At 41.9% G+C, this 23,735-nt stretch overlaps 1 protein-coding gene across 2 annotated transcripts in view; it reads left to right on the plus strand.

Moving 5' to 3' along the window:
• Positions 1–15,371: 15,371 nt before the first annotated feature.
• The window catches only part of CLIC5 (chloride intracellular channel 5), a 171,281-nt gene continuing 162,917 nt past the window's right edge, over positions 15,372–23,735 (plus strand). Inside the window, exons 1-3 of one of the 2 annotated variants that reach the window (XM_029242192.1) lie at positions 15,481–15,495; positions 16,275–16,393; positions 19,969–20,161. In XM_029242192.1, the coding sequence (XP_029098025.1) occupies positions 20,156–20,161 (6 nt within the window). In that variant the 5' untranslated portion in view covers positions 15,481–15,495; positions 16,275–16,393; positions 19,969–20,155. Of the gene's footprint in view, positions 15,496–16,274; positions 16,394–19,968; positions 20,162–23,735 lie in introns of both variants that reach the window. The other variant, XM_029242193.1, reaches the window with a different exon arrangement.

Consider the following 23,735-nt stretch of genomic DNA (forward strand, 5'->3'; position numbering starts at 1 on the left):
GCCTCTTGTGCCAAACAGCCAAGGTGTGAAAGCAAAGGAAAAGTTCTTAAAGGAAGTTAAAAGTGCTGCTCCGGTGAACACGTGAATGATAAGAAAGTGAAATAGCCTTAACGCTGATACGGAAAAAGTGTTAGCGGTCTGGATAGAAGATTAAACCAGCCACAGCATTCCCTTAAACCAAAGCCTGATCCAGAGCAAGGCCCTAACTCTGTTCAATTCTATGAAAGCTAAGAGAGATAAGGAAGCTGCAGAAGAAATGTTTGAAGCTAGCAGGGCTGGTTCATGAGGTTTAAGGAAAGAATCTTTTTCCATAACATAAAAGTGCAAGGTGAAGCAGCAAGTAGCGATGTAGAAGCTGCAGCAAGTTATCCAGAAGATCCAGCTAAGATAATTAACGAAGGCGGTTACATTAAACAACAGATTTTCAATGTAAATGCAACAGCCTTCTATTGAAAGAAGATGGCATCTAGGACTTTCATAGCTGGAGAGGAGCAGTCAATGCCTGACTTCAAAACTTCAAAGGACAGGCTGACTTTCTTGCTAGGGGCTAATGCCGCTGGTGACTTTAAGTTGAAGCCAGAGCTCATTTACCATTCCAAAAATCCTAGGGCCCTTCAGAATTATGCAAAATCTACTCTGCCTGTGCTCTATAAATTGAACAGCAAAACCTGGATGACAGCACATCTGTTAAAAATATGGTGTACTGAATATCTTAAGCCTACTCTTGAGAGCAACTGCTCAGGAAAAAATACTTCTTTCAAAATGTTCCTACTTATTGATGATGAAGTGAATGAAGGGAGCCCTTCTCTCCTGATGCCCATACAGCAGCTGTCTCCATCACCACCTGACCTATACGGCAGCCAGTTTCTGTTACTCTTTATGCAGTCTTGTACCCAGTGAATGAACAAACGGGACATGCATAATCTCACGCCCCAAATGCCAGGACGTTTAAATTTAACTCAGTTGTATGTCATGTAATTTCCCCCAGAGCCCAGCTTTCTCCTGACCATCGTTCACGTCGAGGAACATTTTTCTGGTCATAGCAGTAACAATCACTGACACTTAGCACGTGTGCTGAGTACTTTACTGTTTTATCTCATTTTTTGATAATAACCCGAAGAGGCTAGTACTGTAAGGGGGCCTGTTTTGCAGATGAGGGCATGGAGGCTCAAACAGGCGGAGATACTGGCCCAGGATTGCTCAGCTGCTGAGTGAAGTTTCAAACTCAGGTCTGGCAGATCGCAGGGACTGGACAGCGTGGCCTCTGCCACTCCTTCCAGCTCTGGCAGCCCACGGACGGATCTAAGATGCCCCAATTCACCAGTGCACAGGCCAGCCTTGAGCTTTGAAACTGGAATTTAGCTTCTGAAGGTACAAACTAATAATCAACAGAAAATATCCAGCCCCAGATTGTCTCTGCAGCTGCTTCCAGACTCTGGGGTCTTGGTAATGGCTCTACACTAAAGCTCAGACTACTGGGGTCAGAGCCCAGCTCTCTTAAATGCTGAGGCACACACTCTAACAAAAATAATTCAGGGGGCTTCCCTGGTGGCGCAGTGGTTGAGAGTCCGCCTGCCGATGCAGGGGACATGGGTTCGTGCCCCAGTCTGGGAGGATCCCACGTGCCGCGGAGCGGCTGGGCCCGTGAGCCATGGCCGCTGAGCCTGTGCGTCCGGAGCCTGTGCTCCGCAGTGGGAGAGACCGCAACAGTGAGAGGCCCGCGTACCGCAAAAAAATTCAGGTATATTACAGAGGAGGATGGAAAAAATAGCAAGAGTCTTTATAATTATATCCAAGATTTCCAGATAATTTCATATTTGCTTTGAACTGCTTTGGAATGTTTCAGGCTAGTTTTCTTTCCTGAAGATATCTATCCTTTCTTCTTTGCCATGAAAAAAACTGGCTGTGCCCTTTCCTATTTCTGACCGGTCATGAATGTAATCTGCCTTACTTAACCTAAGGCATCTAGATCTGTTATGTAATTGGTTCTGTTAGGTGAATTATCTTTGTTCCAGGTATGGTACAGGAGCCCTGGATATTCTGATGGTTTCTGACACCCCTTAAAATAAAAGATGTACTTGTTCCGTTGGCACAATTTGTCGGAAATAAACAAAAGGCTGTTTCTGTTTCCTAGAAGTTACTTTTCTAGAAGGAGTACAAAATTGGTTAGCAAAACTTAATTGGGTTATTGCTTCCTGAATGTCAAATCATACCAACAAACAAAATGGAATCTTTTAAGAAATGTCACTCTTTATACTAAAACTCAAAATGAAAAAAAGAAAAAAGACCTTTATAAAATCATAGGGCTGGATGAGCGCACAGAGCAGCTCATCTGTGCTACCCTCCCGGGCCTAGTCTGGGTCTGAACAGATTCTGCAGATACAGAAACAGGTGAGGGAGCAAGAAATGTGGTAAAGCTAAACAGCTGGTAAGAAGAGAAAGTCAGGTTATGCACTCAGCTCCAGTGTACCGCCTCAGAGGAGAATTAGGTGGATTTCTGGCCCCTTTTCCAGAAGCCAGTGGAGTCCTGACTCCTCACTGCTGCTGCTTTAGGTCCTAGTGGTATCGTTACTGACTCCCCGCAGGGCATCCAGGCCCAACTCCCCCCCGGACACCCAGCATCATGGTTTTTCAACTGCCCACACAAGCTTCTCAACCACAGGCCCTGATGTCCTCAAGGATCGCCTGCTATGGTCCAGCCTCTAGGGATTCAGTGGAGTCACCGTGCTGCTCACCGAAATCCCGTATCTTCTCATTTTCCCCTCTGTGTAATGCATCTGCAACACTCAGATACTCTTGTTGCCAGTGAGCTGTTTTGCTCTCATCTCGGATGTTTGCCAGGTCACCCACTGATTGGCCGAATCCCCCCTGTAGCGCGTGAACTTCAGATGATCCCTGCACGTCTTCCATGTGCTCAGCAGCCTCTCTCAGCTACTTGGATGTGGGACTCAGACCATGCAGGACCTCCCAGAGATTCAGGGAAGTTATCCACCTGTATTAGTTTTCTGGGGCTGCCATTACAAAGTACCACAGACTGGGTGGCTTAAACAACAGAAATTTATTTTCTCATGATTCTAAATTCCATGAGAAACTTCGAGTTAAGTCGAAGTTTCTTGGACCTCTAGCTTTCAGAAGGTGTCAGCAGGGTTGGTTTCTTCCGAGGGCCTCTCTTTGACTCGTAGGTGACCATCTTCTCTCTCTTTGTCTTCACATGGGCTTCCCCTGTGCATGTATGCGTCCTAATCTCTTCTTGTAAGGACACCAGTCATATTTGGATTTGGCTCACCCTTAGGACCTCATTTGACCTTAATCACTTCTTTAAAGGCCCTGTCTGAAGTGCTGGGGGTCAGGACTTCAACCTCTGAGTTTGCAAGGGACACAATTCGTAACCTACTCAAAGAGGTGGCTGGTCCACCTGCCAGAGTAATTTACCTGATTGCAAGTGTGCCCCACCTGCTGGTCAGTGTCCCATACTTGCTGGCCAGGGTCATGTGGCTGCTTGCTGACATCACCCACCTGCCTGTGACAGAACCCGCCCCCTGGGCTGGGGTGACCGACCTTTGCCCTAAAGAAAACCCCGGCTTCCTGACACAACAGCCTGACCCCTGACCTCACCTACTTGCAAGGATACCCCCAGTTTGCTTCTTACCTCCTCCTGCAGTACCTCAGCCACCTTCTCTTCTTCCCTGGACTCAACTACGCCCCCTCCTGGGCTGCTTGCTTCCCTTCCTGCCCCTTGCTGTCTAGTCCTCACTCAGCATTCAGCTGGAGCTTTTGTTAGAAAATCCCTTCCTATGGCTCAGACCCCACCAGTGGGCTCTCATCACATCCAGAACTCATCCAGGCTCCTACAGCTGCTGCTCTGTATCACCTGAGTATTCCTTGGACCTCGGTTCCCTCCAACTCACTGCCTCAGGCACATCATTCCTGACACACTGGCCTCTCTTCTTCCCAAAGACACAAATCTCATTCCCACCCTGAAACTTTTGCCCCATTCCCACTGCCCGTATCACCCTCCACATGAGCTTTACACGCCTCTCTCCCCATACTCATTAAATCTCTGCTTATATAGATATTCACTTGGTTAATAGAGCTTATACAGTTGTTCATAATTTCAGATGTTTTGAAGACTGCAGTGTTGTAAAAACTTAAAATTACAGAGATAAAATTTATACTAATTAATGGTCTTTTCAAGAAGAATGACATTTAAGGCGCCCTAGGTAGATGGTTATTTATCTCCTTTCTCAAGGTCCTACACAAAGGGAGATTGTATACAATTTTTCGGGAGCCCATTCTTTTCTTTAATGATCCTAATTATGTGTTGCACCAAAACTAGTTATGTGGCTACAGGCAAATTAGTTAATCTGTCCAAGTCCTTTGTAAATGGAAACATTTCTGTTTGCCATCCTCAAGAAGCTGTGTGATATACACATGGGGCAAACTCAAATGAGAGAATACTTGGAGTGGGTATTGAGCAAGTTAAAGAAGAGATAAAAATTTTAACTCATCTGGATATTTCATGCTGTATTTGAATGTGTGCCCATCCGTAAGGGAGAAATGGAGACTATTATCACTGGCCCTTTGTATGGCATTCTCTGTTGGAGTTTGTCCCAACCTTGTTTTTCTTTTCTCTGATTTTTACTTTTAGTTTATATGATGCCACCTTAAGTCCTTTCTGGAATAAGTTGAAGTTACATATAAATACATTGTTAAAACAGCACTCATCCTTTGTATACTGGAATCATGTTTTTAAAAAATTAATTTAAAAATTCAACTACACCTTGAGCTCTGTGACATATTAGCCCTTTCTTTTCAACCTATAGTTTGAAGATGGCTAGAGTCATTTTGCAAATAAGGAAGCAGAAAACATTAAAATAACCTAGGATGTGAGTTTATCCTTCTGTTATCTCATTCTTCACCCCCACGCACACACATTTTTTTTTTCTTTTTGATTTCTCAATGTATCTAGAACGCACCTGGAATGAACCTAAAAATATTTCTTCCCTGAGCATGGTATGTAATGTATGAAATGATTATTTCCAAGGTGTTTAAGTTTATGAATGACTACAGAAAGTTAAAGCCAAAAAGGACCTCAGAGATTATTGAAATCAAGCCTGTGTTTTACATGTAAGAAGCTTTAATTACCTACTTAGTTCTGAATAGCAAATTTGAAACACTCATGTCTTCCCTCAGGGCATTGTAAAGCTGTCAGATTATATCGTACTACTTTGAACAGCCTTCTGGGGCATGTTTGTACCTGCTTCTTGGGTACTTTAGGAACTTCCTAAGCACTGAAGCAGTCTTGTAACCCGACTATCTTCCATCTGGGCAGATTCGTGTGTCTGGATCTGTTCACTGAACAGATTGGCATGGGGTGCACATCGACCCTGGGTCAGTTTTTTGAGCACAGAGAATTTTCTCCTCTACAAGGTGCATTTCAAGCCCCCAAAGCCTCCACGGGACATTCTTTGTTTTATGGTGGATTCGGTGAGAAGGGTAGGATGTCTCAGTCCAACTCTTTTCATTCAGTGCATTATTGAGGGCCTACTGTGTGCATAATTCTGTGTTAACCCAGGTAAGAATAGTCAAGAGTTTGCTTCTTCCAGGACCTTGTAGTCTAGTTACCCATCAATCCAGCTAGGAGACTGTCACCAAGCAAATGCCTGGATGGTGGTCAGGTGCACCATCTTGGTTAAACATGTCAATAAGCCATTTCCTGGTCTTAATAATGTGGCGCAGTGGCTTGGGTGAGAAAGAAACTTAAGTGGCTTTTCCTGTTTCAGTAATGGAGGCAAACATAGACTCATCAAATATGAAAGTTGGAAAGGACCTTAGAAGGTATGTGAGTCCATCCTATTTGCTGTCCAGGTAGGGAGGCTGAGGCCCAGGGGGGCAGGTTCGAGATCACAGCCCATTACTGTCAGACCTGGAACCTCCAGCTGGGTTCCCACTGCAAGTCCTGAGCCGTCTTCCTCTCTCTCCATGTCCTCAGGACTAACTGTGCCTTTAAGCAATAGCTCAGTGCCCTGGGGCAATTGTATTGACACAGCTAACGTTGAGGTCCAGGGGGCAGAGATGTAGGGGATTCTCACCAACATTCAGGCATCCTGAGAAAGCATATGGCAGATCTCCTTGTTTGATTCACGATCTGGGTTGTATTCTTCATCTTAAAAGGTAGAGTTTAGGATGGAAGCACTATGAAGTTGCTCCCGAGCTGATAGCTCACACCGGTCTTGGCACACCATGCCCCGCTTGTCCCACAGTACTATGCGTGGACCACAGGATTCAGGTGGACAGAGAAGAAACATACCACCAGTGACATCAGTGGTCAGCTGGCCCCACCTCTGTGCTGGTGCCAATGGCTGAAGGGTGTGTGCACAGAAATAGCTGAGAGTGGCCAGTGACCTAAGCTCCATCCCCAGCTTGAGAACAAGTGTTCTGGACAGTTCTTTCCTGCCACCCCTGCCTGTGATGTCAATTGAAGCATGTATCTTTGCTACCCGTCACTTTCCTGCTTTTGTGACCTGCCATATACCTCATTAACTGGACCCATTCACGATGGGGGTGGGGGGTTGCTAAAGAGATGAGCCAGGTTGTAGATGCCAGGAGGAAGTTCATTCTGGCACACAGAGCCCTGTGTTGGGGCCACCGCAGGCTCTCAGGCTCTGCTTCTGGGCTGGGATTCAAGGGCGGGGGACATTTGAGGGCAAGGACAGCCCACCAAATTAAGAGGATCGGGCTTGCTGAGCATGTTAGCAGTACAGCGATGTATCATGGACCCACTGATCAGGTCTAGGGTACACCATCAGGGTTGGACCCTGGTTAGACCCAGACAAAAAGCAGAGTTGATGCTGAGGTTTAGAGGGCTGGGAGAGAGCTCATTAAAAACCTCCTTCTTGGGCTTCCCTGGTGGTGCAGTGGTTGAGAGTCTGCCTGCCGATGCAGGGGACACGGGTTCGTGCCCCGTTCCAGGAAGATCCCACATGCTGTGGAGCGGCTGGGCCTGTGAGCCATGGCCGCTGGGCCTGTGCGTCTGGAGCCTGTGCTCTGCAACGGGAGAAGCCATGGCAGTGAGAGGCCCGCGTACCACAAAAAAAAACAACACAAAACCTCCTTCTTAAGCCAGCTTTGGTTCTAGAGAATGAGAAAGGAGATGTTCCAGGGCTGGTCTGTGGTAAAAGAAGAGATGAGAGGAAGGAGATGAGGCAGGCCACGAGGTGATCCCAGACATGGCGCCAGAATAAACTCTGTTCACACCTGTACCCTCTGCGCTGTTTCTACGGCCCCCGCTCTTGTTCAGACCTGCACTGCTACTCCCCTACCTTGACTTGTCCTCCTTACGAGCTATTCCAGCCCAGGCCTCATGTTTCGGGAACATGAAACTGGAAAGAACTAGAGCAGGAGGCATATAGCGATCACCATAGCAAGCGTTTTGACAGTTGTTTTGCTGGACAGTGTGCACCAATGACCTTGTGGTCGCCTCCGGAGACAGAGTGAGTCTTCGAGTATGTCTCTTGAGGCAGGAGGTAGATGAACACAGGGAGATGATTAAGAAGGCTTTTCACTTTTTATTTTATATTCTTTGATAGCCTTTGAATTTCTTACATTGTGCCTGCTTTCATGTATTTCTTATATAATTTAAAATTAAAATATATAAAATGACTTGTAAAAATTAGAATGACAGCATCAGTCTGCTTGGGCCCCGATAACTTGCTGCCACTGTGGTCTTAACGGTGTGGAGCTGGCACACGAGGAGGGGCAGGGCAGGGCAGGGCAGGGCAGAGGGTGGGTACAAATTTGTAGCCGGTGCCAAGGCAGATGGCATCATGGGCCAGACTCTGGCACCACCATGGGGCAGGCAGCACGAGAGCAGAGTTGGGGAGCTCTTAACTCAGGGCACCCCCAGAACCTTTCCATGCCTCAGTTTCCTCATCTTTAAAATGGGAGTAGGGGCGATGACATTAGTCCCAGCCAACTCACAGGATTTGGGTTTTGTTTTTTTCTTTGGTTTTGTTCTTTCCTGGTGACTTGATGTTCCCATGCATTGTGGGTGTGACATAGTGATTGGATATTGAAGCAAGGTGAAGGGTCAAAGGCAGACAAAGTGACTGGAGCCAAGGTGGGACAAGTTAAGGACCTGATACATGTTGTAATGACCTCCTTCTGCTTGGCATCTCCAGAGAGCTAAAAGCAGGACCTAACCACCATCGTTTCCAAGAAAAGAAAGCTAGTGGCATTTTGTCAGAGTGGCAGAAGAGAGGGCTCAGCCCTGTTTTTGATGGTCTTACGAATTTTAAATGACCAGAGGAAAGCAGTGGAGACTTTTCTTGAGATATAAATCTCTCTCTCTATCCTTTAAGAAAGCTCCATAAACAAAATACTATCAAAATGATCACTATTCTGCCAGTCATACTAATGAGGAAATGTACACTTAAAATTTTTCCCTTCCCTCTCCTCTTGAGGGAAGCCCAGAGAATGCCAGCTCCAAGGCCAAGTTATCCATCCATGCATCCATAATTAAATGCATGGGCAAGAGCGTACACCTGCAGTTTTTTTATTGAAATATAGTTGATTTGCCGCGTTGTATTAGTTCCAGGTGTACAGCATGTGATTTATATATATATATATTTTTTCAGATTCTTTTCCCTTATAGGTTATTACAAGATATTGAATATAGTTCCTTGTGCTGTACAGTAGGTCCTTGTTGTTTATCTATTTTATATATAGGAGTGTGTATCTGTTCATCCCCAGCTCCTAATTTGTCCCTCCCCTCCCCTTTCCCCTTTGGTAACCTTAAGTTTGTTTTCTATGTCTGTGAGTCTGTTTCTGTTTTGTAAGTAAGTTCATTTGTATCAGTTTTTTAGATTGCACATATAAATGATATCATATAATTGTCTTTGCCTGACTTCACTTAGTGTGATCGTCTCCAGGTCCATCCATGTTGCTGCAGATGGCATTATTTCATTCTTTTTTATGGCTGAGTAATATTCCACTGTGTATATATTCCACATCTTTTTTATCCATTCACCTGTTGACATACACTTAAGTTGCTTCTGGGTCTCGGCTGCTGTAAATATATCTGCAGTTTTTAAACTGATTTTACTATAGAACTAACTTCATGGTTTTCCTGAGTTTTAGATGTTCATGGTCTTTGTATAAATAAATAAATACACACACACATATATACACACATAAAGTAAGGTGTTCTAGAAATGTAGAAATAAAGTTCTTCCACAATCCCACCGCCCAAAGATAATTGCTTGTGACAGTTTTGTGTGTGTGTTTTTGAAAAGTGTGTTTTCTTTTGCACACATTTAAATTTTTTTCCTGCATTGATACATCAGAAAGACCAATAGCAAGATGATAGCTGTACAGTTTTTACCCTTTCAATGCATAGTGATAATGGAGCAAAGCCTCTGTTCTGCTTTCCAGAAAGTCCTGCTTCTGAGGGAGGTTGCCTCATTCACTCTCTCTCTCTGTTTCTTTTTTTTTTTTTTTGGCCACACGGCATGTGGGATCTTTGTTCCCTGACCAGGGATCAAACCGGCATCCCCTGCGTTGGAAGCACGGAGTCTTAACCACTGGACCACCAGGGAAGTCCTATTCACTGTCTCTTATTCAAAATGGGGGGCTGCCCTGCAGTTGAAGGGATTATTCCATGTTGTCCGGGAGGGAGAACTTGGAGAACTAGGTCTGGTCGTTTTTCTGGCCCTCCTACTTGCTACAGGTCAGACATCCTGAAGGCCAAGAAGAGTTTTGACATTTGGACAAAACCCTAACTCTGGAGGAGCGTCTGCACATTTAGTCCAGTGGAGTTTAGTGCGTTCTTCCTGGAGTTTAGTGTTCTGATTTGATTGTTACTGGCCTGACTTTTTAGCCATTTTCTGTCCCTTTCTCTAATAAGAGAAACTCTGAAACCTGTAAATTGTGGGAAGTTTCTAACCGTCTGTGGAACACCTGCTGTGTGCCCTCCCCACTTCTACCCCCAGGCAGCCAGTGCTAGTTCCCCACACCTGATCCCCAGGCTCTGGAAGCTTCTCAGGGCCAGCTCTGCACTGGCTCCAGGCCCAGCTCAGCAAACAAAGGACAATTAGCACGTTGTTCTCAATTGAGTTCATAGTGCAAAACCTGCTGGGCCAGGCGCAAGCTCTCTCCGCCGCCCTCCTCCTCCTCGGGTACTTTGACTTTCTAATTGACTGGTACTGACTCCTGTCTGGGGACCAAAGGAGAACAGAGAGCAGGAAGCAAGGTGATCCCTCGGTGCAGAAGCCCCTTCCACTCCCTCAGCCAGGCTGCGAGCAGCTTTCATGTCCACAATCCTGGCAACGGCCATGGTTCCTCCCAGCCTCCCATAGATAGAATAACTGTAATCAATGCTAATATAATTTTTTTTTTTCTTTTTTACCATAATGACTCCTCCCACACAACTTTTGAAATAGCAAATATAAATTTTTTTCCAAGTATATATTTTGGCATCTGCCCTAAACCCGTGCTGAGCCCACCTTTAAGGTAATCCAGCTGTGCTGATCAGATATACACACATCAGAATTTGGGGCACTGGTAGCGTTCTCCTAGATGTCAGTTTCCATAGGATTAAACTAATTTCTGCCAATGAGATCTTATTAACTCTGGGAATCTAAAGCTGAAGTTTGTCCTGTTTTAATGAGCACTCATCAGCCTATATCGCACTTTGACATGTATCTCTAAGAGTTGGAAGAAATAGATGCCCACAAAACTTAAAAACCTTTACCCAAAACGGCATTTTTTTAAGTAAAATTTTATCTTCTTCGCAGTCCCTTTGAAAACTTTTTAACTTTGAAAATTTAAGGTCTAGTTATGTGACACATATTAAACTCACCAGGAGAGCATTTAAAAAGTACAGGGGAGGGAACTCCCTGGCGGTCCAGTGGTTAAGACTCCAAGCTTCCACTGCAGGGGGTGCAGGTTTGATCCCTGGTCAGGGAACTAAGATCCTGCAAGCTGCATGGCGTGGCCAAAAAAAATATAAACAAATAAAAATAAAAAGTACAGATGCCCAGGCCTCTCTCCTACCCGCCTTCCCATGTAGATTCAACTGTCCTAGGGGGGCCAGCATCACCCTGGCTTTAAAAGCTCCCCAGGTGATTCTAGTAGTAAGCCAGCTTTGGGGAATCAGTGTTCCACTCAGTAAGAAGAGGCGCCTACACCCCATTGGACGGTCCAGCAATGAATGACATTGCTGATATCCAACTGAAATCAATTAACAGAGAAGGTTACCATTTCAAATTAACCCAGCAGAAAGACTATGGATTAAATGGACAAAAAGTACTAAAGAGTTAGATTTACACATAGAATTGCAGACATTTCTAAGTTAACTATGTCAACGTATGTTAGATTTTAACCACCAAGACATTTCATTAGGGTATTTGTGAATCATGTATGGCCTGGAATGATGAACAGGTCTCAGATTTTCTCTCTCCTGTTCTCCCAGCCACTCTGGTTGCCACTGGAAGCTTCAGTCCATGTTGGTCTGTGTTCTTCAGGAGGCTTAGATCCTCTGTAAGTAACTGAAGGTCCCACGTCGACCAGTATTTCTAGACCTTTGCCATGTTGCTCTCCATCTGTCCGAGTGCACACCTGATTTTTTTCTCTCTGCACAGGTGGTGAGCTGCACAGTGCTGTCAGGGCCTCTCCAAATGGATGTTAGAGGCATCAGCCCTGAGCTGGGATCAGGGGTACAGATATAAGCAGAAGTGTCTCCTCACTGTTGTAGTAGGTTGTTTTCTTTTAAACATTTTATTATGAGAATTTTCAGGCATTCAGAAAACTTAAAAAACACCCATATGCCCACCATCTAGATTCTGCAGTATAGTTGTCCCTTCAACAATGTGGCTTTGAACTACGTGGGTCCACTTATATACAGGCTTTTTTCAAGAAATAGTACTACAGTACTACACAATCTGCAGTTGATGGAACCCATGAATATGGAACCATGGATACAGTTATAAAGGAAGTTATAATCGGAGTTTTGACTGCACGGAAGGTTGGCACTCCTAACCTGACATTGTTCAAGAATCAGCTGTAAACATATTCTGTACTTGCTTTACCCATGTATCTAGCCATCTGTTCATCCATCAGTTCATCTTATTGTTTGATGCATTTCAATGTCAGTTGTCATTGTTATCAGTACACTTCACTTAGAAACATTTCAGCAGCAGCATATCAATAATGGTAGTACAGAATTTGTTTAGAGTTATTCTTCTTTTTAAATAAAATTTACAAAGACTAAAGTGTACAAATCTAAAGCATACTGTTCTGAGTTTTGACAAATACATACACCTGTGTAATTCAAAGTCCTGTCAAAGCACACGACGTTTCATTCCCCTGGGCAAGTACCTTTATAACCCTTCCTGTCTACCCCTTTCCCCAGGTAACCACTGTTTGACTTTTTTAAAAGTTATAGATTTGTTTTACCCTCTGTAACATCATATAAAAGGAATAAAATCATATAATAAGTACTCTTTTGTGTCTGGTTGTTTCACTAACATGATGCATTTGAAATTTACCCATGTTGTTGTGTGTATCAGTACTTCATACCTTTTTATTAGGAGTCTTTGGCCCAACATTGACCAAGAAAGCCTCAAGACAGGCCTGGCAGCAGGTTGGAGCCAGGCAAGGCCACAGCAGTCCTCTCTCATGGATCACTCAGTGACAGAAGTCAGTGGCCTTTCATTAGGAACTCATGCAGCTCCATGGAGAGCAGCGTGTGGGAAGGAACTGAGGCCCCCTGCCAACAGCCAGACGAGTGAGCCATCTTGGAAAGCCTTCCGATGACTGCAGCTCTACCTTACATAATTGCAACCTCATGGGAGAACTCAAGCCAGTATTCCATGGTGTTGAAATAGTAGCCAGCATCGCACAGTACAGATATACCACAATTTATTTATCCATTTACCAGTTAATGGACACAGGAGTATTTTCAGTTTTTGGCTGTTGTGAATAAAACTGTTTTGAACATTCTTGTACAGGTCTTTTTTGTGGACGTGTGTTTTCATTTCTCTTTGGTAAATATCTAAGAGAGGAACTACTAGATATAGGGTAAGTATATGATAATTTTGTAAAAAAAAGAAAAGGACAGCCAGATCTTAAAGTAGGTACACTATTTTAAATCCCCATTTTATGAGAATCCAGGCACTCAGACATCCGTACCAACAACTGATGTTGCCATAGTGGTGGTTGTGTAGTGCTATCTCATTTTCTTTGCATTTCCTTTCTAACTTTTAATTTTCTAGTACATGTGAGTTAACACCTGCCATGTGCAAAACATTATGCAAGGGCCTTGCTGCTCAAAGCGTGGCCTATGAACCCGTAGTATTAATATTCTCTGGGAAGTGCAGAGTCGCAGGCCCCACCCCAGGCCTACTGAATCAGAATCAGTATTTCAACAAGATCCCCATAGAGTTCTTATGCACGTTCAAGCTTAAGCATGGCATTAGGGGATGTAAAGGTAAATAATATTGTCCTCAAGAAGTGGTGCAGGATAAAAAAGGTGTTGGGGAGGGAAAAAAGGCGAGGCTATTTTAATAGGTAGGATATGATGCTTGTACCATCAGACATGAAAACAAAGTCTGGAGAGATGGGAGAGGCCTTCATGGGAAGGCATCACCTATCTGGGTCATGAGCAATAGATAGGAAAGAGGGAGGAAGACACGTAACCTTAGCTGCATTGTAGGTTACTTACCCTGGTAAAAAGCAGGAGTTAGATTGAGAGGTGGTGGTAGGAGAGAGAGAAAGCAACCTTTGAACTGGAGTGACAGTCCAAATAAGAGAGAAAGATGGAAAATACAGGGACCTCATGTCCCCCAATCCTGTATGCTGTACACATAAAAGGTTGTGTAGATAGGTAGATAGATAATGTTCATTCATTCAAGGAGACTCCTTAGCTTTTAGTTTGAGACCTCAGGATGTAGAACTAATAAGACAGACACTATGTGCCATAATTATTAGTACTGAAGAAAATCACACAGATTTTCTTCAGTGACAGTAAAGAAACTGCAAACATCAAGACCCAGGACACCAAAAGTGCCACAAAGTATTGGTATGGAAATTGGGTACAAATGTAATTTTATATGTATATAGACAAATGTACATACACAAAATGAAACCATTCGAATTTTGGTGTGAACAATCCAGAATTTAGACAGTTATCACTACTTTTTCTCTATTCGATTTGAACATTATCAGTGTTAGGAGCTAAGACTTGGGGTAAAATGTTATGAATACTTAGTTACTTAATAAAATGAACCAGAGCAGGAGTAAAACACATTCAAAGGGAGTTTGTAGATTGACTCTAAGAAAATTTCTCTGAAATTGCTTCCTCGGGTGTAAAATAGAAAAACGAATTGCCCTATAGGGTTGTTGTGAAGATCAAATGGTCCTCATGAGCTCCTTTCTTCTTTTTTTAAAAATTTAATACATGTTAAATGAGCTGTAAGGAATTTTTTAAAGGGAGGGAATTGAGCTCTAATAGGACGTATATAGATAAAATATTTTAAACACATGTTTTGAATTTGAGGCACCTTATCCTCAAAGCAAAATAATTGGGAAATGGGAAAAAAGCCCTTAGACCAGGGAATCTGTAAACTTGCAATAGTTACCTAACTTTTTAGACTGGAAGAAGGAAACAGCTCCTGAGGTGGTGCCAGGTCTGCCCTGAGAGTGGGTAACAGTGCTCCCTAGTGGACTAGGAATGAAAGAAAACACTCAGTTTTCCAAATCCTGAGGGTTTCTCAGCTTGATCTTTCTTGCATATTGTGTTTGCCTTTGGTAAAAACGTGTTCATTTTTATTGCATAATCTATCATTCTGGTTCAGTTATAGACATCTGATATTTCCCCTTACTCTACAGAGATACTTTACAGAGCATACATTTTAAACTTTTAATGATCACAGCATTCTTGAGCTATGGACGAAGTTCAGTGGCAGCTGTTAGGGGACCTGGGCCCTAATCTTAGTGTTATAAACATGCACCAGAAAAGCAGCCTGAGCCATGGCTTTTATATCTATAAAACGGATTTGGTAATACGTGCCTTACTGCGTTCTTGGCCAAATCATGCAAAATACTGTCTGTAAATGTCTTTTAAGTTTGCAGTTACTACAAAATGCAAAATATAATTATGATTTAGAGGAGGTATCAGGGTTATGGAAAGAAAATAACTCCAAAAATACATAATAATAAATATAATTCAGAGTAGAACTAAGTTCTATTAACGTACTAACATGTCATGATGTTACTTATACATTTTTATTTTCCCCTCCAGAATCTCTTCATTCTGAGCTCTGAAACCCATGCAGCTTAGCTGTGGGAGAAGGACTGGAAACTAACACTGAACACGCCTGTCTAATCTATCAGGCTCTGAGGCTTCACACGTATCTTTTTCATTTAAACTTTCCAACAACACTTTGAGGAAGGTGTTATTTACATTTTTACAAATAAGGAAACCAAGCCTCAGAAAAGGTAAGTGGCAGAGTCTACATTTGCACCCAGGTCTGTTTGGCACCAAAGTTTCCCTTACCCCATGTTGCTAAAACATTCCCCCTTCATCTTCATAATTTTTATAAACAAGAAACACTTCAATTAACCTCCAGTTGTTTTTTTTCACCCCACAATTCCATAATTTCCCATCTCTGCTCCCCAGGTCTGCCACTCTGCACCCAAATGTAAACTAAAACCAAAAGAGAATTTAAATGTGTGTAGATAAATTGAGTATGTTATCTGCAGATAGGGATATTTAAAGGAAAATCATAGGCAGTCTTGAAACCGCTTGCAAAGCATTCAGTGAGCCCTGCCCTGCTGTGAGTATCACCCAATGTTACTGTAGAGTCACCATGTCACAGCCTGGGAAGCGCACGGAAGCAAGAAGAGTGAAAGTTTCCTATGTTATTGTCCTGTTAGTTGGGCCAACCCCTTACTTAAACAAAATCCCTTGCCTTTTAAAAAGTCTTTTGGCTAGACAGTAAAGAAAAGTATCTTTGAATCTTCTACACTGACAAATTACATCAGCTAATATTTGAGTTGACTGTCTGAAAAATACTGGTCTTATATAAATATGCTTAAATGCCATGTATATACACTGTATAATGTCAATTTTTTTAAAAGCAGAATACAAAGACAACTATGATTCCAATGGAAAATATAAACATACAGATAGAAAAGGAGTAAGAGAAAATTAACATAAGTACCTTCGGGTAGTGGAATTACAGACGATTCTTATCATCTTTTTTTTTTATAATAAGCATGAATGACACTTATAATGGAAAGAAGTCTCCTTAATGTAAAGAACACAGACATCTTTGATGCCACAAAAAGAACCTAAGAAGCTGAAAATGACAGCTGTGTACTTACTTATTTCTCAGTAAGTGTGTTTCTTGTGGAGTAACTTAAGGGCAGTCTCCTTCGTCAATAATGTTTAGAAAATGTAAAACCAAAGTATGAAAGGACAGCTTACTCAGGCATTTGTACCCAATCCAGTGGAATTATTCCTCAAGTTTCATTTTCAAAGCCCACAGCTCTTTCTCCATCTTTTCTGGATGGCTCAGAGTAACAATTTACATTATATTTGTTATACGGTCTGCTCTGTATCTGCATCCAAGGATGCAGAGGGCGACTATACTCCATTTTACATAAGGGACTTGAGCATCTGTGGATTTTGGTAACCCCTGGGGGTCCTGGAACCAATCCCCTCAGATATCGAGGGATGACTATCTAGAGAAGTACACAAATACATTACTGAGATAGATTGCCTTTGGTTTTATAATACAGAATCAAACTTCCCAGATGTCTTTGGAGAAAAGAAAAATCCCCAAACGGTAAAACCTTAAAACCCCTCAAACCACAAAGTAAAATCTCCAAAGATGGAAAAATGTACTGGAAGAAGGTGGAGTGAGAGAGCTCAGTGGAGTCAAGTTGTCTATGGTGGAAAGAAGGCACATTTCCTTGAGGCAGAATGATGGAGATAAAAAAATAGCCCAGTAATACTCCATTAAGTTACTAAGTAAACTTGATATTTCCTCAGGTTCCTTCAACACTGATGCAGCACGCCTTTATTCTTGTCTGCAAAAGCCCAGCTAAAGGGATGCCCAGCTCTCCTTTCCTCTCTTCTCAATGAACTATCTGGGCATTTCGTTCTTTGGATATCTGCAAATTCATCTGCTTCAAGTTGCTTTTTTCCAGTACTAAAGGTTCTGAGAAGTGATAGAAGGTTCTAGAGAAGTGATAGACAGCTACTAAGGGGTCAGACTTTGGTCATGTTGGAGAGAGCAGAGGGAGGAAGTGGAGTGAGAAAACTAGACCCAGTCTGAATAAAGAGGAAGGGCAAGGGGACAGCTGGGAGACATCCCTGAGGGTGGGGCCCTGTGGTTGAGTGTGTAGTCCCAGCCTGGGTAAGTCGACAATGCCAGGGGCAGGGAGAGGATGAAGCAAGGGTTTCCCTGCCTGAGGGCTTAAGGGTATATAGTTCATCCAATTTTAAAAATGATGTCATTTTTCCATGTTCAACTTTTTAAATCAAATTTATTTAAATAACCTTGTTGTCCCTTCCATTTATGTTAAATTGTTTGAGTGAAGAGCATCTGTCTCATCCTCCCAATGTTTAATATTACCCTTTTCCTATTTTCTGTATTCATTTCCTCTAAGTAATAAAACATCATAAATGACTTCTACCCAGACTTCTAGGACCTTTAGGACTTTTCCAAGATTGTATAAAGTAGACAGCACCGAGGTGGACCAACTATTGTAATGACAAGTCAAGATATGGATGACTGTTCACAATTTGAAAAGTAAGAAAGTGCAGTAAAATTTTAAGAGATACCTATGGTGGGTATAATGGCAGAGTCAGAATTGTGAGGAATGAAATTCAAAATGTTGGAACAACTAGATGAAGGTTACAAAAATAAAGCTATGCAGTGACCAGCTGGGAATGGTGTTTGAGGGAGCTCCAAGGAGGAGAGAGAGTGCCAGGAGAGGTAAATGGGAGCGGGGCACATTCACAGTGACTGAAATAAATCTAGAGAACCATCTGAAGTTCTCAGGTACCTTCTACACAGTCCCCTCCCTGTGCCCATATTGAAATGTGGTTGCCACATTGTGATGTGATAGTAGACCAAGTTGCTCCAGTAAGCAACACCAGCTACTGGAAATGGTTTTCTCCGAGCACCTGCCTCTGTCTTGAAGCCAGCTGGAGTGTAAATGATTGTGGGATTGAACGACTTTCTGTGTTATGTGTCTGCCTATCCTTGATATCATCCTATGAACATAAAACTCAGATTCTGATCATGGCATTCAAGGCTATCCACAATCTAGCCCAGTACTGCCATCTTCTCTATTTTTTCTGGAATCCACATACTCCATCCAATCTGGTTTATCTCCATCATTGTGAATTCTCAATTCTGCATCATATTTCATACCTTAATCCCCCTTCTCCACTTCTCCACACACAAAAATTGAAAGTAAAAACTTGGGAAAATATATACATAAACACTAACCAAAAGAAAACTGATATCAGAAGAAGGCAAAAAATAATGCTAGAGATAAAGAGTGACATTTTCTACTGAAAAAACAGTCCATCTACCAAGATTATATAACAGTTCTGAATCTGTGTGCATCCAATAATATAGCCTCAAAAATATATAAAGCAAGGGCTTCCCTGGTGGCACAGTGGTTAAGAATCCGCCTGTCAATGCAGGGGACATGGGTTTGAGCCCTGGCCCGGGCAGATCCCACATGCTGCGGAGCAACGAAGCCCGTGCGCCACAACTACAGAAGCTTGCGTGCCATTCTCTGCAATAAGAGAAGCCACTGCAACGAGAAGCCCGTGCACCACAACAAAAACCCAACGCAGCCAAAAATAAAAAATAAATTTATTAAAAAATATATATATAAAGCAAAAAATGAGGTAACTGAAGTAAGAATTAGACAAATCCATGATCATAGGGAAGATTTTAACTTTCCTTTTTCAATACCTAATAGAAGAAGCAGATGACAGTCAATAGGAATATGAAATAATTGAGTAACAAAAACAAACAGACACTAATTTATTATCATCTACAGAATACTATACCTAACAATGGAGGAACACACGTTATTTTCAAATGCACATGGAATATTTCCAAAGTTGGCCATATGCTGGGCCATAAAGCAAATCTCAAAACAAATTTCAGTAGATTAAAATCATAACAACTATATTGTCTGATCACAGTGAAATTAAGCTAAAAATCAACAAAAAATATAACTAGAAAATCTTCAACTGTTCTAAAACTGATCAATACATTTATAAATAACTCATGGATAAAGGAAAAAAATCTAAACAGAAATGGGAAGTATTTTGAACTGGATGATAAGGAAAATAAATCATATCAAAACTTGTGAGATGCAGATAAAGCTGTACTTAGAGGAAAATTAATAATCTTAAATGCATATATTAGAAAAGAAGAAAAGTTGAACACCAATGATTTAAGTGTCCATCACAATTATCTTGGGATAAAAAGCAAACAGCAACAAACAAGTAAAAACAAAAAGAGAAGAAAGGAAATAATAAAGATAAGAGCAGAAATTAATGAAATTGCAAAGAAATGCACACTAGAGACTATTAATAAAGTCAAATATTCTGAAAAGAAAAAGAAAGAAAAATTTAAAATCCCTAATAAGACTGATCAAGATAAGAAGAAAAGGCACAAATCACTGATATAGGGTTTTAAAAATACCCCTATTTTTAATAGGGCTATTGCCTCAGATCCTACAAACATCACATAAAAGTAATATGAGGATATTACCTTAACTGATTCCCTATGTAGAATTTGCTACCGTGAAGAGATCATGCTTATTATCTCAAGCAAATATTCAAGTCAATGTGGCAGTTATGTTTTGGGGGGTAAAGTTAAAAATTGGCCTTTATGTTGCTAAACTGAATTTTTTGTTTGTTTGTTTGTTTAGTTAGAGTGACTCAGTTCTACAATGTTTGAAAAACCCTGTGTAAACTGACCAAACTGAGTCTTTGTACGTGCAAAACAGAAGACTAGACATTGGCCCCACAGTTATCCAAGACAATGGGCAGGGCTGCTGTAGTCCCAGTTGGATCCTTTCTGTGGAATAGCTAATTTGTAAATCTCCTCCATTGTACATGCAGGTAAGATCACGTTTTCTGTGTATTTATAGCCTGTATCTAGTAGAATGAGTAGCATTTTGCCCAGTGGAGACAACATATGTGCAAAAGCATAGGGACAGGAAATGGCATAGTGTATTCGGGGAAGAGCAATGTTTTTGCTGCAGAGTAGGACATTTGAAGGAGTGCTGAGGGAGAGGCTGGCTGGACAGATAGGCTTGGTTTCATTTGTGAAAGGTCTTGGAACACACATCTTCCTGTACCTGCTTTATCAAAAATTTCCAAACATGGGTATGATATAGGCAAACTTGTATTTCAGAAAGCACGCAAGTTCATTCTTAGAACTTCTCAATCAAGTGAATATATGTCTTGTTTCCTTTCTTGGGTTACATGTAACAGCCATATGGAGCCCTCAAAATACTTTCAATCGATTAACTGGTTGATAGACTCTTTCTTTTATCAGTAAACAAGCCAACTTGTTTTATACAAAGTGCTGTGGAAGACCCAGGTATTAGTTTTCTTCCTGCAGGAGTTTACAATATAGTAATGAAATAACACTTACGCACATAACACAGGAAGAAAATGGACCAGGAGTAAAAGGACTTGAATTCTGGATACATCTCCTCCATTTTAGTTGTTTATAAAAACAAATATTTAATAAGCACCTATTATGTGTCAGATATCTGTTAGACTTTAGGTATGCACTGATGAGCAAAATAGTCATGGGATTTGTGTGTCCAATGGAGGATAAAGACATCAAACAATCACAAAAATTTATTCAACAAATAATGTATTGAGAATCTAATATGTGCCAGGCACTGTTCTAGGTGCCTGAAGCAATAATGAAAAAGCAGACAGATCTGTGCCCATACAGGATTTACATTCTAGTGGGAGAAGACAGAAAACAAACTCTAGATGTACAATAAATAAGTAATGTATATATCTTATTAGAAGGGGATATGTATTATGGAAAAAGAAATAGAAAGTCAGGTAAGGGTTTTTAGTAATGAGGAGGGGGTACAGATAGGAGTTGGGATGGGTTGTCATTTTACACAGGACAGTTAGAGTGGTCTCATTGAGAAGGGATGCATAAGCAAAAACTTAGAATTTTGGAGAGTTGACTGCAGATATCCAAGGGAAATGTATTCCCGGCAGAGGGAACAGCCACTGTAAAGATCCTAATAGGGGAGCATTTTGGAGGGTTCCAGGCACAGCAATGAGGCCATATCCTCTGAAGCAGGTTAAGCAAGGGGGAGAAAAGCAGATGTAGGAGAGTTTGTGTAGATTTTATAGGGCCTTGAGGGTCACTGTATGGACTTTGGCTTTTCCTGAAAGAAATGGAGAGCCATTATAGGAGTCTGAGTAGGGAGAGAGATGATCTGATTTATGCTTTAATGGGATGACCGGTTCCATGTTACAGCCTGTAACTAAATCATGATAGGTGTGTCCTGAAATGGGATAACAAGGGGACCAAATTTATAAAATACCTGTGTATTGGGCCCTAAGCTTAGCTAGCCCCCTCAGACTCACTGGGTCACCTTGGTGCGGACCTGGTAGCATGCGGTATATATAAGCTCACGTAGAATACTGTTCCTTGGAAGTGATGCAGAATGACACATAATCTTGTTGCAGAGTGGCACATAATCTAGAAGTGTTCTAGCAGTGAAAGCACATATTCTCAAAAGGAGCGATATCACCCCCAAAGGGGTGAAAATTGGTTCTTAAGGGACAAAAACTTACTCTTTTTTGATGTATAAAGCACAGATGTACATACAGTATGTAACAGATATGTAATATATTGGCAGTATTTTAATTTCACGGGAAAGATACCTAAAAAGGATCCTTTAGGGATGGGGTGGGAGTGGAAGGTTGTATGATCATAAAAAAGGTTGGAAAACACCGACTTAAGAAGGGAGTGAGTGGCAGGAAGATCACTGAACTGGAGATTGGGAAATCACAGCCAAAATCAGCTCCATCATTAACTCTGTGAACTTGGACCACTTTCTTCCCCTTTCGAGGTTCCAGCCTGCCTTCAAATGTAAAATCAGGTAGACTGTATGACCTTTTAGCTTTTCTCTGGTGCTAAAATTATGAGAAGGACTTGAGCTGGCTCTCCACTGAGTTATAAACACCAGATTATGGGAACTATGGTAATCTATCAGGTATTTGGACCCATCAAACCTCACCTTTCAATAAAAGAAAGGGATAGCATCAATAGACTTTAAAGTCTGTCTCTGGTCTCTTTCCCTTTATCTATTCTTTAAGCTATCCCAAAAGCTTGAATTCTAGAAATACTGCTTTAGTTCGCTCCAGAAGATTCCTGGATGCAACACTGGAGGCAAGGGTACAATGAAGTTTTGTCTATAAGATGCTCATCAGGGCTTCCCTGGTGGCGCAGTGGTTGAGAGTCCGCCTGCTGATGCGGGGGACACGGGTTCGTGCCCTGGTCCGGGAAGATCCCACATAACGTGGAGCGGCTGGGCCCGTGAGCCATGGCCGCTGAGCCTGCGCATCTGGAGCTTATGCTCCGCAACGGGAGAGGCCACAACAGTGAGAGGCCCGCGTACCACAAAAAAAAAAAATAAGATGCTCATCAAATGTTTTGGAACCTGTCAACCAGAGTTGCATTGCTTCTCAATTTTCACACAATTTCTAGACACAAAAGTCCCTTTACAATCCATCTGGGTTGTCACTTCAAGAGAACGATGTACGTGGTGGGTGAAGGGATGCAGGAATTAGCAGGATAGAGTACCAGGTTAAAAAACAAAGAGCCTGTGTATTCGAGGCATCTGTAGATGACATCAACTAGACAACTTTGTGCATACAGTTCTTTGCTTTAGAAGTCCTTTGAGGACAGAGAATGTATCTGCTAACTCAAATGTTTAGTGCTCAACTCAGTATCCTGTACATAAGAGGATCTTTGTGAAGGTGTCTTGACTGTGATGATCACACGGGTCGAAGAGAAAAAAATAAAACTCAAAGCCATAAATCTTTGAGTCCCTTAGTTTGGGTGATCTGTACTGATGTGACCATAGACAAGGGCATTTATCTTCTTTTCCTTCTGTTATTTAATCACCTTGTGGTGTTTCCAGATAAGAAACGTAAATGGCACTCATTACCTAACTGGAGCATGTGTAGCACATTTATCATAGGGTATCAATACTCAAACAACTGTTTTGTGTAATGAATTCAGCTATTCATAGATGAGTTACTATTGTGAGGAATTGTGCTCCACTGAACTGCAGGGACTTCTTGAATGCTGTCAGCATTTGGAGGCAATTGGAAGAGGGAACACTATTTAGTGACAAATGGCTAGATATTCAGAATTTCAATGTATACTGGGAAGATAATTCAAGTCAACCTCTAGTTGATCCGAAGAATTTTGGAGTTACTGGCAATGAGGAAGACTATAGAGTCTGCTTGAAAATATCCTTAGGAGTGAAGGAGTTAACTGAGTGTTTAAGCTTTACCTCATGTCCAGTGGACTTGTGGTTTGCCGATTAAAGTCTCCAGTCAATAATTTTTAGGGACCTGTCATTGATAGCTGTTGCTAGTTGCTGTGTTTCAAAACCCATTGATTCCTCTGCAAGGTGATACA

This window comes from Monodon monoceros, unplaced genomic scaffold (assembly GCF_005190385.1).
Source record: "Monodon monoceros isolate NGI ecotype Baffin Bay Population unplaced genomic scaffold, NGI_Narwhal_1 Super_Scaffold_3, whole genome shotgun sequence".
NCBI classification, from domain to species: Eukaryota; Metazoa; Chordata; class Mammalia; order Artiodactyla; family Monodontidae; genus Monodon; species Monodon monoceros.